The following is a 17,405-nucleotide window of genomic DNA, read 5'->3' on the forward strand; positions in this document are numbered from 1 at the left end:
CCAAAATTTGGGGAAAACACCTTCCAAACAATATTCTGACATATTTGTGGATCCCACTTGGAAGGAAAAGTTCGTATGAGAAAGGATTAGTCTTGGAGATCGGGTGAGGGCACCCCTCACCAAGGAAACAGAGTTTCGGCGTTGATAGGAGCTGCAATGAAAAATTTAAGGAAAACAGCTTCCAACCAAGGTTTTAATGCATTTACAGATCTTACTTAGAAAGAAAAGTTGGACTGGGATTGGAGATGGGCTGAGGAGTCCCTTCCATCAAAGAAACCCAGTTTGGGGGCATCCTGGGAAATTTGGAACATAAAGTGCCTTACCATGACGTCAGCCCTTTTTCTGTGTTTCAAGGTCAAGGTGACCCCATAGACTTCCACAGACAATGCTTGGATGCTTGGGACCTTCCCCTTCTGCTGCTCCTCCTTCTAGAGTGTGACAATAAACGATGTCATGTTGTCACCTGTGCTAGTCAGGGTGAGGACATAGGAGCAAGTACCAGCGATGTTGAAGGCCATCCCATCAAAGGTGACATAGGTGTGGCCACCTGTGGTGCTGGGTACCTGCGAGGGACACTGGAAGAAACCACTGACAACGTTCCCATGGCCACCACCAGGACAGGAAGTGTTTTGGCACTCCACAGTGCCACCAGAGAGGCACTGGCACATCTCCTGCTCTGTGGGGTAGAATGCCTCCCCACCTTTGTAGTAGACTCCATGGTGGCTGCAGCCGCAGTGGGACATGGGCACACACTCGTCACCGCTGAGCATGACACCATCCTGACATATGCAGCCCTTGCAGCACTGCCCTTGGCATGTGGCAGAGTCAGCGCCGCAGATGTGCTGGCAGGTGTGGGAGCAGAGCTCATAGGAGCTGTTGGAAGGACAGGGAATATCTGCCAGGAGACAATGGGATTCATGAGGAACCAAGAAATTCCAAGCCAAATCCTGGAAGTTTCCTGGAATTCAAGTGCAAACTTCACCAAATACAGAGCTTTTTAGCCCATGGCAAACGCTCAGTTTTCATCCCTGTGCACATGACGAGGGGCATCATCAAATGACAATCCAATGATTATCTGATGATGATCCAATGATCATCCATAAGGAATATCCCAACCCATTACAATAGGAATTCTTCCACTAAACCACCCGATTTCTCACATTTTTATGGAGAAAAATGGAACACTCACTCAAAGAATGGGATTGCTCCACACTGGGTCCTTAACTGACCTCCAGGCTGGATCTCTTTAACCCAATTCCACTATTTTTAGTACATTTTTTGGTGGTTCTCCCTCTAAATTATCCACTTTGTAGCCTACACCAGGAAATTGGAGATTTTGAGGAGGTAAATTATTCCAGATGAGACAACTTCTACCTTAGGAAGGGTTTATTTTGAGTGAATTATGGCATCAACCAAGACTTTGGGTGGGATTCCCATGCACTTCCGGGTTGTTCATACATGGATTTGGCGTAGACTTGAGGATCCTTTGTATACTGCTGAAGAAAAAACCCTCCCATTGTCCCAGTTTACAGTAGAAATTATCTGTCCTCCACCTCTCAATGGACACATCAGCAGCCTGGTGGTGGTGGCGTAGAGGGCAACGATTGGACACATCCTTTCTTCCTGATAGGGGAAAAGGCAGGAGTCATGGATGCAGCTCTGGAAGTACTGGTGGCCATCAACATGACCATGACATGCTCTGAAGAGTCCATCCACTTCCAAAATAATTTCACACCCCATCCCAGAGACTTCCTGCTGCAGCCAGGAAGGTGCAAGTGTCCTGGAACATTCCACTGTTGACCTCTCACCACATCCTGGGACATCTGTGACCTTCCAGCTGCTCCTGAAGGCATCTGGGTCTGACGTCCCATGGTTGTTCCTCATCATCATGTTGTCGCTTGCAGCGCCACTGTAGTTCCCACAGAGCCCACATAGGGCATTGGTGAAGCCACTGGGCACCATGGTGGTGATGTGGCTGTACCAGTCATAGGTGACAACAAGGCCAAAACTGGTCATTTCCACCACGTCCTGCCCGTGACGATAGACAACAATCTTTCTTTCACTGTTGTGCTATGGAGATTGACCAACTGCTCATCAGTCTGGGGAGAAAACCATAGAAATTGATCAAATTGGGAGACTGAGGGTAAACTATTTTCAACAGCCAGAGCAACCAAAAAGTGTCAATTTAATTAAATTTTGAATTGAATTAAATTTTGGATTGAATTAAATTTTGGATTTAAGAGAATGAGAAGGACCAAGTCCCAAGAGGAGACTGATCAACCACTCATTGATCTGGAACAAATGATGTTCATTTAATTACATTTCAGATGTTCATGGGATGAGGTTTGGGATGAGGTGGACAGTGTGGTGAAAAGATAAGGGATCATTTCCTAAACTCACCATGATTTTTCCAGGATGTTCCCTGCTGATGCTGATGGTCTTCTTGTAGACTCTGACTATCACCACAGTGATGGATGACACGAGGCTGTCACTAAGGTTGCCTTTCTGCATCCAACACCTGGCATCCCACCAAATTTTGAGTTTCCTCACACAACCCTACCAACAGGTAGGACACACACATGCCCTGGAAGATGAACCCCTTGCCATCAAAGGTCTCATAGTGGGTGGCTCCAACAGCAGTGCAGACCCCAGAAATTTTGGGATAACAATCCTGGATCCTCTCCTCCACCCAGCGTCCCTCCTCAGTGCCACAACCAGAATCCCGGCACACTGTCTGCCGCTGTCACACACACAGTGTTGGATGCAAGTCAGGTCACGCCAAAATTCCTCGCCAAGGCCATAGAAGAAACCCTGAATGACACAGCCACATTCAGAAGGGGCGATTCAGGTGTTGGCATCAAGGACAAGGCTCTCATGGCACACGCAGGTGTCCACACAGGTGGTGACAGCAGCACAGCTGGATGACACAGCAGGGATGTTGCAGGTAGGGAGGCAGGCGAGGCCACAAGTGCTGTAGGTGCTGTTGGGCGGGCAAGTGAGAGCTGGACAGGGAGGGAGACAGTGGTCAGGGTGGGACGGCACATGGTGGGACAGACTTCTTTGACTATCTACACAAATACCCTGCAGACTCCATGGATTTTATGGAGTCTCCATGGACTTTCTAGCCCTTCTACCTGGACTTTCTGGAGTCTCTGCGGACTTCCTGCTCAGACTTTCTAGAGACTCCACGGACTTTGTGGACTTTCTACGTGGGCTTTCTGGAATCTCCTTGGAGTTCCATGGATTTCCTGATTGGATCTGCTGCTATGGCCTTTCTCAATCCATGATCCCATGGATCTTTAGTCCCACATCAATTAGCCTCCACCCACCCCAAGGAGTACTTTCACCCAACCATCCTCTACTCACAACATTCCAGCTGTTTCCTCCAGTGGGAAGCACTGATCCTCTCCTCCTGGCAGTCATCAGCATAGATCTCAAAGAATGGCACAGGGCATTGCGATGCCCCTCATTGGCACACAGGTCATAGATACAGTTCTTCACATAGATATTGGGACTGATAGTGTCATGACACGACTGGAATGGCCCAGAATGTTGGGACAACTTCCCACACCAGGTCTCTGCCTTGCATGTAGAATGCACCTGGTCCCATCTGCACCGCCCACAGTCACCATCACAGATGTCCTGGCAGTGGCCACTCTCATTGGTCGCCTTCCAGTTCCACCCAAACTCCACAATATCCCACACTTGTTTTCCATCAGGAGAGAGAGTCATCCTGGGGATCCCCATTGTTGTTCCCACACATTCCGCAGATGTTTCTAGAAAGAGGAGCTGGAAGTTTGATCACTACATGATCATCCCAGCTGTAGAGGACCTTCAGCTTGAAATTTGATTGGATCAACGTGGATTTACCCTTCTGGTGGATGTGGACCTTCCCGTGGGAGAGGAAAATGGGGAGGCACAAGTGGTGGTTGCTCACCTGGAGGACAACAACAACCATCAAAACAACCAAAATGCATCAAAACTAGGCATGGAGTTCAAGAAGACTGGAAGTGTTTTCATACGAGGGTTACCTGCACACCAGGAAATCTGGGAATTATTTAGGAAAAGACCCTCAAGATCATTGCTAAATATGTAATTGCAGCAAAATTTAAAAAAATTGGGAAATTATGATGGTTTTTGCTTACCCTCACCATCCCATTCTCTGACTGGACAGCAGTGACAGTCATGTTGTCGACTTGGATGGTGATGGAGCCGATGCAGGAAACTTTGGAGTTCTCCTTTTCCTCCTTTTTGACCGCAAGAGAGAGAGCAGGAAAGGTGGGATCAGGATTGCAGATGGTGGTCAAGGTGTAGGCACATGCTCCCATGAAATCAAAGGTTTTTCATCAAAACTGCAGTAGTGGCCCATCAGAGAGCCAACAGGTGGAGAAAGTCTCCTGGATGCACTCTGGCTGGTCCAGCCACCATCTCACACCTCTCCTCACATACCAAAATCCTCACAGGAGACTGGTGTGGGGACTGAAAAAAAGGGGAAAACCCATTAATGGTCAACTGCACAACACCCAGCCATTGGGGTGACACAACAATGGACTGACTGTATTCACTGGCAGCACAGAGCCCCAGGAAACCATATCCAGTGTGAGTCTGGAACCCAAACACCAGGAGCCCAATGGACACCTGTGAGTTCTCAGCACTCTGCATCACTGCACTCATGGTGATGCTGGCCCAGGAGAAATCTGTGCCAGGAATGGCCTGCCATGCCATGGTGTTGTCTGGCCAATGGGTGAGGGTGGTGGTGGCAGTGGCGGGTGCAATGAGGATGGCATGGCTGTACTGGCTGGGCACACTGCTAAAGCGGAATGCAGGGCAATGGGCAGTGGCAGGTGGGACAACAAGGAAGGGATCTTGCCAAGATGACCCACTGAAGAAAAACACCACCTGCACTGCCACTATGCACTGATGTTCGGGTGGGAGTTATGGTTCACTGTTGAGGATTTTTTGCAGGTTGAGGATTTTTTGCAATGGCCACGTTCAGCTGATGCACAATCCAGCCTGCTTGTAATAATGGATAATGGACACGTTCACAAACAATGGATAATGGACATATTCAGAAATGGAGTCAGTATGTCCTTGAAAAAGATACAAGAAGAAGAGTCATCAGGACTCACCAAGTTTGTCAGCAAGCTTGAGAAAGGGAGAAAAAAGAGAAGCCATGGGCGGACCAGACAACCACAGCAAGACGTGTGAAAAATTAGCTGATCCAATCAGCATTCTATTTTAGACGCGTGAACAGCTAGGATTAACCAATCATGTATTAGCTATAGACACATAAACAGTAGAAACTTATTATAAATATAGCCCTTTTAGGAATAATAAATTTGGCTTCACTGGACCATATTGGTTATGGTGTGATGTCCCTGAACCTCTGCACCCCACAGTTCACCACGAACATCTGCACCTCCCCTACCGCCATGGCCACAGTGGCATTCCTGCTCCCGGTGCTGCAGTTGATGGTGTTGTCTTCATGCGTCACCACATAAACGAAGTCAGCCTCTGTCTGCAGTGGGTTGGGCGGCCACACGTAGCTCCTCCCCCACACTGTCTTTGGGAGGAACTGCTCCACCACAAAGTCAAAGCCAACAGATACCTTGACACAGGTGTGGCCACTGAGGACAACCACAATTGTTCCAGTGAAGTCCTGGCTGCTCTGGAGCTGCAGGCTATGCTAGGGCTGCAGGAATAGGTGGAGCACAGCAACGGGGACATATGTGGCCCCAGCACAGTGGAAAGTGGTGCTGGTGGTGATGCTAATAGTGATGGTGGTGGGGTCGGTGGCCACCACAAACTCAGTCAGGCCATAAGTTTAGTTCCCAACCGGTGTCACACATAGTACCTGGTGCCCAGGCTCTCCATAGGCAGGAGGGCAGTGGCACCCACAGTGTAGCCATTGGTGCCGACAGACGTCACAGAGATGTCAGCACTGGCCTCAACCACCAAGGTTTTATGGGAAGTGTGGCTTCCATCACGTTCCAGGCTAGCAGGAAAGGGCAAGGGCACAGTGACATCTGGCCTCAGGGTGATGTTCCAGGTGATGGAGCCGCAACAGAGCGTCACTGACACTTGGGTGTCAGCAGGGCCATAGGAGGTGAGCAGCAGCTGCAGGTACATGCTGGGGGACTCGTCGTTGTTCTGTGGGAACACGGCCAGGAACTCCCAGCCCTGGTAGCTGGCACTGGAGAGTGCTGGGAAAACGGGGAGAAAAAGGGGGCCTTGGTTAATGTTTATATTAACCAAGGGGGTTATATAAAGGGGGCTTTTATATTTTTATGTCAATTCTATATGTGTTTATACATCAATTTCCCTATTTTACAGTAGGAATTGTACTGAAATTACATTAAAGATATGGCTGCACTATACAATTTCTAGAGTCTATTTTTATATATTATCAAATTAGAAATTCTATTTACAGCTTGTTATGTTAATAAACAACATTTGTATTCTATTAACAAATTATTAAAATATATTAATGTGTTAATAATATGAAATAATGTATTATTAACTAGTATTAATTATATAAAATACTATTCCTTTAATACAACAATATTAGTAGATATTTATATTAGCGTACCCTGTGTTCATTTTGTATTCATGGTATTTTGTAATATACTTTAATATATTACTACTTACTAGCACATTGATAAAATATTAATAATATAAGACTCATATATCAGTAAAAATATGTCAATTACATTTTAACCTGCTACTCTGTTATTATACTGTTATCCATTATTTAACTCAGTTATATTGTTTTTTATGTTACTATTATAGAGACATATTAATTATAACACTGTGATATACAATACTTACATTTAAATACATAGTAATATTTTTTCTGTTATTTTGTACTTAATTTTGATAGAAATATCAGCAAAGATTTATTCCAAATCCATAAATATTAAAAAACAATTAAAGTAGTATGATAATAAATGGTGTGGCTATTGAACTTATTTCAGTGTTAATCATAGTAGAAGATAATTTAACATGTTATTTTTATAAATATATACAACAGTACGTGGTTTATATTTTCTCTACAAAATTATACAGATAATGATTTTAAATAATTTTATTTCTTGTTTTCATAGAAACGGTTTGGGAAAAAAATGGTAAAAATCAAGCAAAAATAAGCAGTAAGGAGCAAAATTGCAAAGGTAGAGAGTATACTGGAGACTAGAATTGAATTAATATACCATTGTATTGTACTATATTGCAATATACCCTACCATTATGTGTAATTAATATAAGAATTATGAGAGTAGATATTACTCTCATAATTATATTATGATAATATAATTATAATAATATAATTATTATTATATGTAATATAATCATTATATGTAATTATATTATTAAATGTAATTCCCATACATTGCATACAGTTATAATACATTATAATATATAATAACATAATATCATTCATATAATATTATGCAACTTTATGCCATATTACATTGTAAATTATTCTTTAATTGCATTATATAATTATATTTATAGTAATTTATATCTATTCTATCATTCATAATTATCTCTTAATAACTAGATATAGTTATATATAATAGCAATATAGTGTGCTACATTAATTAATGCACTATTATATGAATAGAAAATATATTACATGCTTTTATAGCTCACATCTTTTGTATCTCCATATAAGCTTTTAAATAATTTTATACTGAATTTTCACAGAAATTAATATTAAAAAATGCATATCAAGAATAATGATAATAACAACATAATTACAGCAGAGTAGATCATATGTTGAGTTTTCTATTTAATTACAGTGGAGACTGTATTACACATTCATACGGAACTACTGTAGTGGATGTATATTATTAATTTATGCACAACATATAAAAATATAAATAAGTACTAATAAGCAATTATTGTCCTATTAATCAATACTATGCTATTAAGTTACACTATGTAATATTATTACTAGTCAATTAAAATTGTACATATTGGGTATAAGATAAAATGTATATAGAAAAAAATATATAAAATACCTAGAAATATCTAAAAGGAAAACAAAACAGAAAATATTTTAAAAGGGTCAAAAATGTTTTCGGAGTTTTTTTACTGCTACAAAAAACCCAACATAGCTGTTTTTTGCCTCAAAACAGGTTAAAAACTGGGTATCTTCTCCTAATTTAAAAAACCCAAAAATAAAAAATAAGAATTTTTGAGATTTTATGGGGAAAAAACCAGGAAAATGCGATTAAAATTTATTAAAACTCGGTGTATATATAAAAGCCCATCATAAGAGGCTTTTTAATTTAAAAAATAGAGAATTGGGGATAGTAGATTAAAAAAATAACTCTGGTGATTTTTTCTGAAAAAAATTGAATTTAAGTGTTTTGGGGGGAAAATAGGGAATAATGAGGTTTAACTATTAATAAAAAATAGGATTAATGGGGCCTTTCTGAAATAATACATGAAAAAGAGTTGCTTTTTTAAGAAAAGGGACTTTGAAGAAAAATCAAGAGAGAAATGAGCAATCACGATTTTAAGAATTAGAACAGAGTGAAGTTCTTTCTTTAAAAATAGCTGAAACTTAAAAGAGAATTCAAGAGGGCATTTTTCCTTAATGAATAATTTTTTAAAATAAAACTAAATAAAATAAAAGAAGAAACAAGAAAATGTTAAGGGAATAAAAAGGGGTTTTTTTAATTTAAAACACTATAAATTGGGTTGATAAACGGTTTTAATGAAAATCAGAAAAAAGCCAGGAAAATAAGAAATAAAAGGATTTTCTTAGTTTTCCTTAAGAACCAAATGCTTTTATTAAAGGAGAGCAAATAAAAGGACTTTTTTTTTCATTTACAAAAACCTTTTAAAAATAGATCTTTGTTCCCTGGGAAAAAAATACAATTCCAGCATATAGATCTTGTGGTTTTGTCCTGGTAAAACACTAAAACTGAACATTAAAATTTTAGCTAGAAACAAACAAACAAACAAACAAAAAGCCACCAAAAAAAACCCACAAAAAAACAAACCAAAAGTAAACTAACATAACCAGGACAAAGTGCACTTTTTTTTTGTTTTCTGTAGAAAGTGAGGGAAAAGGGAATTTATTTTCCAAGAAAATTAATCAGGCATTAATGAAAAAAGAAGAAGATTATAAAGGGGTTTGGATTAAAAAAAATATTTCAAAATGGGATTTTTGGTTAAACATAATAAATCTGAGAGGTTGCTGAGAGGTTATTGGAAAAATACAAAATGAGGGAAGAAGGGATCTTTCAGGCAAAAACAAGCCCAGGCGTTCAGGATTTCATCTTCTGTGCTAAAAAGTCTGGAAATAAATAAAAAATCCAAGAAATTTGGGGATTTTGCATGGAAAACAGGGATTTTATTTACCACAGAAGGGAAGGAGGAGCCATCAGATCCCATCTTGTGCCACCCCTGTAAAAAAAACACCGAAAAAGCACTAAAGCCTGTTATTTTGTGGGAAAAATCCATGTGACCTCTGAGGCTCCAGAAGCCTCAAGTCACCCCCAAATCACCCCAAAATGTCTTTTAATACACTAAAATACCTCTTTTCACCCCACAGAAACCTCCTGGGGCTTATTTTGGCTCCCACTACCCCCAAGTCCACACCAAACATGCCAAACTCTAAAAAGTTTGTCCAAAATTACCCAAGTTTGGATCAAAATTGTTTTTCTTCCCAAATTCTCCCACTTTGGGTCAAAATATTTTTTCTCCCAATCCCCCACTTTTGGTCAAAATGGAATTAAACAGGGATTAAGTATCCCTCCCCCCATTCTTCTCCTCACCTTGAGGCCACATCACATTCTCCTTCTATATCAGATTCACTCCAAAATCAGATGAATTTTAAATAAAATCACCTGGATTCATGTCAAAATGGGGTCAAAATTCTGACACAGCCCTCCCACCTACCCCTGATGCCCACTCCGTACCAAATTTCCACCAAATCCACACTAAAACTTCACGGAAAGGATTAATTTTTCTCCAACTCCCCCTGCCCCCAGTTTCGGTATATGGATATTTTTTTTCTCAATATCCTCCAAATTTGGATCAAAATGGGGCTTAACATCCAGGAAAACCCTTCACTCATCTTGTTCCACACAAACCCTCCCAAATACTCAATTTGGCCTCAAAAAGGGGAAGAAAAATCCCACTGAATTTTTGGCATGATGAGGGGGAAAAAATCTGAAATTTGGAGGAAAAGTGCACAAAAAAGGGGAAAGCCCTGAGATCTGGGGGGATATGGGCAAATGTTTTATTTTTTTACTGTGGAAAAAAGTGTTTGAAACCCAACATTTTAGAAGAAAAATTATGGAACTTTTGGGGAAAAGAAGGAAAAAAGCCCTAAAACTGAGGAAGGGAAAGGGTAAAAAATTCTGAAATTTGGGCAGATAAAATCCTCAATTTCTGCCTGTCACTAAACAATAAGGAAAACCAGGAATAAACAGGGAACGAAGCCTCCCCATTCTTCCCCACTCACTGGCCCCTTGGCTCTTGAATTCCTGGGCTCCTGCGGACACATAGTGTTTGTACCAAAGTCACTCCTTTTATACCCAAATAAAAAATACTCAAGCCACAGCCAAACCATGCAGATTTGGGCAGATTCAGCAGAATTTCAAGATGGGGGTGGGGGGCATGGCCCACAGTTCCAGAGAATTTGGGAGCTGGCAGCTGGATCCTGTCACGGATGGGAAATGATGGGAGTGGAACCCACAAGACATTTGATAGATGTGAGTGACAGGGATGTCATGACAGGTGTGGGACCCACAACAATCATCCCAAATTTCCTGAACTCCCAGAATCGCTGTCCCCATGGTGGCCTCTGCCCCATGACAGCAGGGAAAGGACACCACCAAATCCAGACGTTTTTTACCCAAAATTAATGACCCAAGTCCCAGCAGAGAATCCAGGGTATGGGAAATTCTGGCCCAAATGACTGAAAAAGCTGAAGAAAACCACATGGAACCAGGAGAGACGACGGCAAACAGGGAATTAAAGGGCTTTTGCCTTAAAATAAAGATATAAAAATAGGGAAACTCTGAACTCCACAGAGATGCTCAAAACTCTCCAGAGACAGAGACCCCACCCCCAAAGCCATCCAGGGACCCCCAAAACTACCCAGGGATCCCCTCAGCCCTCTGAACCTCCCAAACCACAAAGTCCCTGAGGGGCCATGGGGGTCCCAGGAAGGGTTTTGGGGTTCCTGGTAAGTGACATGCAGAAGAGAAATTTTCAGTTGCCCTGAAGGCAATGGATGGAGCTTAAAGACTAACTGGCAAAAAAGCTGGAAGGATGTAAAGGTGTGCACAGAGGATCACAAGCACAGCTGGAGCCAGTGGACAAATAGGTAATGAGGAATATAGCGGGGTTTTTGTCAAGTTACATAACTGGACATGCCCAAGGAAAACGTTCAAGGAAAGGTCATGTGTAATATGGAAGCATTCCGTGAATATGATTCGAACCAGAGACCTGTTCGTGGTCCCTCCAGGACCATACCCTGTGGCAAAGTTTTATTGCACACATCAGATTAAAGGAGAAATCCTTCAGTGTGTTCTGCGCAGACAAAGAACGCTTGCTTTCTAATGCTTCAAATGGTGTTAGAAAGTTTATTTGCCAGCCAGTTTTGGTATCATTCCCTTGCACGGGCTTACAGATGTAAGGTGAGCTGAGAGAGTCCTGCCGGGCTCTGGGAGGGTTTGGAGTTCCTAGGGGAAATTGGAGGGGGGTCCATGGGGGATATCAGGGGGTCTCTGTCAGCGGGATCCCAGCTCTCCGCCACTTTAACCACCCCGAGAGCCTTCCAAACCACACTGGGACCCTCCTGCACCGCCAAGTCCTTTCTAGGATGCCCAGAACCACACCAGCCTCCTTCCACCCCAAACCTTTCCCTGGGAATCCCAAACAACCTCTCTGAGACCCTCAAAACCACCCCACTAACGCCCAGAACTCCCCGCGCATCTCTCAGCGCCCCAGAGCCGCAAACGCCTCCCGGGACCCCCATTTATACTCCAGGGCATCCCTCAGCGCCTCCAGAGCCCCCAAACGCCTCCGCGCATGCCCAAAGCCTCCCACGGACCCCTCCCCTGCCCGGCCGCGCTCGGCGCCGCCGCTTCCCGCCTTCCCCCTCCCCGGCCTCCCATTGGCGGCAGCGCCCGCCCGTCCCCGCGCTGAAACAATCAGCGCCCGAGCTCGGAACGCCGGGGCAAACCAAACGAGAGCGCGGGCGATGGAGCGGGTGAGGCCTGAGGGCTCCGGAAGGGACCGAGGGGGGAATTTGGGGGGGTCTCGAAGAAGAATTTGGGGGCTCGGGAGGGCCCCGCGTCACTTCCCGCATACCTCCCGCAGAAGCTCAGCCTGGAGCAGCGAACGGAGCGCCTGATGCAAAGGAGGTGGGAAAGCAGCCCGGCCTCAAGTGCCCCTCGGGATCCCCAAGCGCCCCTAGGAGGCCCCAGTCTGCTCCCCCGTTCCCTCAGTGTTGTCCCGGGCTCAGAGTGCTCCCCAGACCCCCAAATGCCGCCCCAGACCTCTAAGCGCCTGCCAATCCCCTCCCTTGCCCCGGTGAGACCCAGGCACGCCTCGGGGACCCTCAGCTACCGCACCCGATCCCAGGTGATGCCCCAGACACCCCATTGTGACCATAAGTGCGTCCCGCAGCCCCTCAAACTCCGCCCGAGACCACCAGTCCCACGGGGGCAGTACAGGGTCAGCATTTCGGGGGGTCCTCGCCCCTCCCCAACCTTCTCCTCCCCCCCACCAGCCAGGCCCTGCTCAAGCCCCGCCCCCGCGGGCCAGAAAGGGCAAAGGCGCTGCTTGGCTCCGCCCCCAGCAGCTCCACCCTCGATGACCCCCTCGTCCAATGGCGCTTGGGGCGGTGCCGAGGGAAGGAGCCAGCGCTGGACACGCCCCTGGTGTGCAGGGCCCTGCTGGGCTCTGCTGCTCCCCGGGGTTCCCTGCAGGGAGTGCCGCCGGGAAGGTCACGTGACTCACCTGAGGCGCCATGGCCAATCGGGAGACACTTCTGCAAGCACCAGGGAGCGTCTTCACCCCAGGCTGTCTCCCAGGAACCCTTGTGGCAGGATCCATGTTGGAGGCCGCCTGACTCCCGCAAGACCCTCTGGCCAATGAGGAGCAGCTCTCTGGATACCCTGCAGGGGGCACTATACTCACAGTCACGCGACTCTCACCATGCCCTGCGGCAAATCAGCAGCAGCTGCTGTGCACCTCTGCACCAGGGGGCGCCGCCTGGGAAGCGAGACTCCCATGAGCCTTTGCTGCAGGAGCCATTTCAGGGGTCACATGACTGCCTCGGGGCTCTGTGGTGTGCCCCATATTGGAAGTCACGCAGCTCCCAGGATGCCCTGGGGCCTGCAAGGGAGGCGCTTCCTGAGCCCCCGCCCCAGGGAGGGCCCGGGTTCAGGTCACGTGACCCCCGTGAGGCCCCACAGCCAATCCGGAGCAGTGCACATGATGCCCTACAGGAGGCGCCGTGGCAGCCGCCACTGGGTGAGGCACCAGAGGAGCCTTTGAGGGTCATGGGGGTCACTTGAGGGTCACGGGGTCACTTGTGGGTCATGGGGGTCACTTGTTGGCCAGGGAGTCACTCAAAGGCTGGGAGCTATTGAGGGTCATGAGGTACCTTTGTGGGGCTGGGGGCATTTGTGGGTCAGAGGGGTCACTGGTGGGCCTAGAGGTTCCCCTGCGGGCCAAGGCGGTCATTTGTGGGCCAGGGGCAAGGGGAGCAATTGTGGGTCAGGGGTCACTTGAGGGGCTGAGGGGGCACTTGTGGTTTGGGGAGACACTTCTGGCTCAGCAAGTCCCTTGTGAGGCTGGGGGAACACTTGTGGGACAGCCATCTCCTCTGACATGCAGCCCCCCCAGGCCCTCTTGGGGACCCCCTCCTCTGGATGCTGCGATGCCACCGCCGGGCCGTAAGGGAACGCCTCCGGTAGGACATCCCCGCCCCCAGATTTCAGGGATCTGCCCCTGTGCCTCCCTCAGGTCCCCCTAACTCCCCATTTGCTCTCCTTCTCTCCCCAGGGCCATTGAGACCCTCCTGGAATGCCCACCTGGGCACCCCCAACCCATGGTGGGGACAATAAAGCAATGACACTCCAAAATTGCTCCAGGGAGGTGGGGAGACCCCCAAAACTCCCTCCCTTACCTACCCCACCTTTGGGATTGCCCCAAATCCCTTCTCCCCCAAAGTGTCCCCAAGAGCATTTGGGGGGTTCTGGGGGCTCCAAAGCGGCTGTTGGCGGGGTGCTGGGTGTCTCTAGGGGGTCCCTGAGGGTCTGTGGGGCGTTTGGAGGGGCTCTGAGGCTGAGGAAGGGATTTGGGGGGTTTATCGGGAGCGCTGGGAATCGGGAGGGGTTGGGAGGGCACTGGGTGTCTTCAGGGCATCTAGAAGAGGTCTATGGGATTTTTCGGGGAGACTCTAGGAGCGTTGGGGAAAATCTGTGAAAGGTATCGGGGGTCCAGGAAGGACTTTGAGGGGACGCATGGGCTTTGGAGGGTCTTTAACGGTCCGGGGTCTGTGGGATGTTTTGGGGCTCCCAGGACAGCGTTGGGGGGTCTGTGGGGACTGGGAAGTCTCTAGGGGCGCCTGGGGGCTTATTGAACGCATCGGGGCGGGGAACCCCCAAACCCGTGGGAGTGGGGCTCACCTGTCTTCACCTTCACACGGCCGACATGGCGCCGGGGGTTCTGGTGTCCCTCCGGCCCTGAGGGCGCTGGGGGGGGGTCACGGGGGCGTCACAAGCTCCCCCCTCGCCCCCAAAAACCCCTCGTGCCCCCCCTCGCCTCCCACTCGCCACTGGTTCCGCGCCAGTTTACTCACTTCCTGGACTACAACTCCCGAAAGACCGCGGGGCCCCGTAGGACGCCGATAGAGCCGGGACTGCGGTTCCCGTCATGCCCCGCGACCCGCGAGAGGCCAGTCAGGGCCGGGACTGTCCCCTAAGCACCGTCCCAGCTGCTCCCCGAGTGCTCCCCTGAGCCGTGAGTGCGCCCCGGGGCCCCGTAAGTACCCCCACTTTCCCTCTCCTGACCCCCAAGTGCCCCTCCGGGTCCCGACGTCCGCCCGTCCCCTACTTGCCCCCAAAATGCCCCCCCCTCTGACCCCCAAGTGCTCGCCAGCTGCCTCTCCGACCCCTAAGCGCCCCTCCAGACCCTTTAATGATCCCGCAAGCACCCCCAGCTGGCCTCCAAGCGCCCCTCGAGTGTCTCCTGGGAATTGGCGTGATGACAACAATGTAGAGAAAGACGCTGATCCTGTTGCAGTATCAGCACCAGTTCAGCTTTTAATTAAAATTTGAATCAAAACTGCAATGGCCGATGTGGGGGATGGACAAGCGCCCCCCACCCCCCCTACTTTTTCCTGCCATTTCCGGGCTCCCTCTTGGAGCCAGGGAAATTGCAGGAAAAACATTCCTGCATGTTGCGCACGTCAAAATTTCATGGGAATCGGGAACAGGGTCTGTGTGGTGAACTTCCCTGACAGGCGCAGATAAATCCTGTCATGAAGAACAGGTTGAGAGGACTTTGGGGACCTGGAGTATACACTCCTGTAGCCCCTCCCAAAACCCCAGAGAACCCCTCCATCCTCTGCAGACTCCCTGGTAGATCCCAAATACCCTCAGAATGCCCTCAAAATGCTCCATAGCTCTCCCTCCCCAAACACCCTATAAACGCTTAGGACCCTCCCAGACTTCCTGAGGCTCTCTAAAATAACCCACAGATCTGCTCACTCCCCCACACCCCCTGATCTGCACATTCCCTCACACCTGGGCTACCCCAGGTGGCCACAACTAGTCACGGACTGCCTGAGCCACTTTTTGGGCTGATATGTATGTAGGCATAAATCTAATAGAGATATAATATATAATATAAAAAGGGGCCTCCAGGAGAGCTGGGGAGGGTCTTTGTCAGGGGACAGAATGGAGAGTGAGGGTTTTCACCTGCCAGGGGGCAGGGTTAGATGGGATATTGCGACGAAATTCCTCCCTGTGAGGGTGGTGAGACCCTGGCACAGATTGTCCAGAGAAGCTGCAGCTGCTCCATCCCTGGAAGTGTCAAAGGCCAGGTTGGACAGGGCTTGGAGCAATCTGGGATTGTGGAAGATGCCCCTGCCCATGGCAGGGGGTGGATCGAGATGACCTTTGAAGTCCCTTCCAACCCAAACCAGCCTGGGATTCTGAAAGTGGGGGAGGTTTGGGATGGGCAGCCTTGGCTGACCCCAGGTGCTCCCCTGGGCTGCTCCATCACTCACACTTCAGGGAGAGACAGCAAGAGAAAACCTCATGAGAAAGCTCCTGGGGGAGATGGGCTGGGGGAGGGTGGGTCCCTCAGGTAGAGGCAGCTGGGGCATGATTCCTACCCAACAGGCATCCCAATGGGGGACAAGACAGGTTCAGCTTCTTGTCCTGATCCCTCTGCAGAGCCTTTCTGCCCTCCAGCAGATCTAGACTCCCACACAAGTTGGTGTCATTTGTGAACTTACTTACACTTCCACTTGAACCCCTTGTCCAGGTCGCCAGTAAAGATGGTAAACAGGACTCGACCTAGCATTGACTCCTGGAGTCACCGACAAGTAATTGGGTGCAATGGACAGAGTGGGAGCTTCAGACAAGCCCTGTCTTAGGGTAAGATTTTTGGGTACAGCTTGAATTCAGTGGCCTGCACCTAAAGCACTGTCGCTCGCAAGAGTGGCAAATCAGGTATATATAAAATGAGATATTTATTGAATAGACAGGAGATAATAGAGAAAAGGTCTTGAACAGAGTTACGTACTACACAGTATAAAACAACAGTACTAGTTGATTACATAAAACGGTGCACAACATTAAGGTACCTATATCAAAGCTAGGAAAGAAATACTATAGATGAGGAGTCAATGTAGCTTACCACCAAACTGGCAAGAGTGTGCTAAGAGTCCTTTCACTCAACCCTCGAGAGAGTAACCACAAAACCAGCATCCCAACATTGCCCCACTCATTTCCAGGGAATGTGCAGAAGACTTCTACTTTGTGAAAGTTTGGTGTAGCTTTAATAGATTGTAAAGTTTCTGTCAGAAATTCCAGCTTATCTTTGCACAATCTTGCTTTCACAGCCAGATATTTATATTCAGGTAGAAGTGCCGCTTCCATGACACCCAAATAACTGCGAGACAAGAGGTGTTTACTGATTTATTTCACCAGTTAGCAAGCTCTTGTGGCAGGGAACATGTCCTGCTACACTGGCCCCAGCTGGATTTAGTTCCATTCCCCACCACTCTCTGGGCTTGGGCATCAGCCAGTTTCTCATGCAGCAAACAGTGCCCCTGTCCAATCCATGAGCAGCCAGCTCCTCCAGTGTCAAAGGCTTTACTGATGTCTATAATACACATCCACCACCCTTTCCTCATTTAC

At 47.5% G+C, this 17,405-nt stretch overlaps 1 protein-coding gene and 1 long non-coding RNA gene across 7 annotated transcripts; one reads left to right on the plus strand and one right to left on the minus strand.

Moving 5' to 3' along the window:
* Window positions 1–239: 239 nt before the first annotated feature.
* On the minus strand, window positions 240–15,014 carry LOC141726662 (uncharacterized). Of its 3 annotated transcripts, none has more exons than XR_012577738.1 (8): window positions 14,837–15,014; window positions 12,988–13,242; window positions 9,373–9,417; window positions 5,130–6,203; window positions 4,146–4,479; window positions 3,367–3,937; window positions 2,401–3,002; window positions 240–2,099 (listed from the first exon to the last, which is right to left on the minus strand). It is a non-coding gene; the product is annotated as an uncharacterized LOC141726662 (long non-coding RNA). The 3 variants fall into 3 exon arrangements; XR_012577737.1 differs by lacking the exon at window positions 14,837–15,014 and adding an exon at window positions 14,664–14,805 and having other exon boundaries at window positions 243–2,099; window positions 5,429–6,203; XR_012577736.1 differs by lacking the exon at window positions 14,837–15,014 and adding an exon at window positions 14,664–14,805 and having other exon boundaries at window positions 243–2,099.
* LOC141726661 (uncharacterized) lies at window positions 12,076–14,765 on the plus strand. Of its 4 annotated transcripts, none has more exons than XM_074531628.1 (5): window positions 12,077–12,235; window positions 12,346–12,389; window positions 12,758–13,503; window positions 13,870–13,945; window positions 14,038–14,765. In XM_074531628.1, exons 1-5 carry the CDS (start codon window positions 12,227–12,229, stop codon window positions 14,105–14,107), a joined length of 945 nt encoding a protein of 314 aa, XP_074387729.1. In that variant the 5' UTR covers window positions 12,077–12,226; the 3' UTR covers window positions 14,108–14,765. The 4 variants fall into 4 exon arrangements, with proteins under 4 accessions (XP_074387732.1, XP_074387729.1, XP_074387730.1 ...); XM_074531629.1 differs by having other exon boundaries at window positions 13,879–13,945; XM_074531632.1 differs by having other exon boundaries at window positions 12,917–13,503.
* Window positions 15,015–17,405: the final 2,391 nt, after the last annotated feature.

Source organism: Zonotrichia albicollis, chromosome 37 (assembly GCF_047830755.1).
Source record: "Zonotrichia albicollis isolate bZonAlb1 chromosome 37, bZonAlb1.hap1, whole genome shotgun sequence".
Classification (NCBI taxonomy): Eukaryota; Metazoa; Chordata; class Aves; order Passeriformes; family Passerellidae; genus Zonotrichia; species Zonotrichia albicollis.

Coding starts and splice junctions, on each gene's coding strand:
- LOC141726661 (XM_074531628.1), top strand. Junction 12,390..12,757: donor GAGCGCCTGATGCAAAGGAG/GTGGGAAAGCAG, acceptor CCCCCCCACCAG/CCAGGCCCTGCTCAAGCCCC. Junction 13,504..13,869: donor GCCGTGGCAGCCGCCACTGG/GTGAGGCACCAG, acceptor TCTGACATGCAG/CCCCCCCAGGCCCTCTTGGG.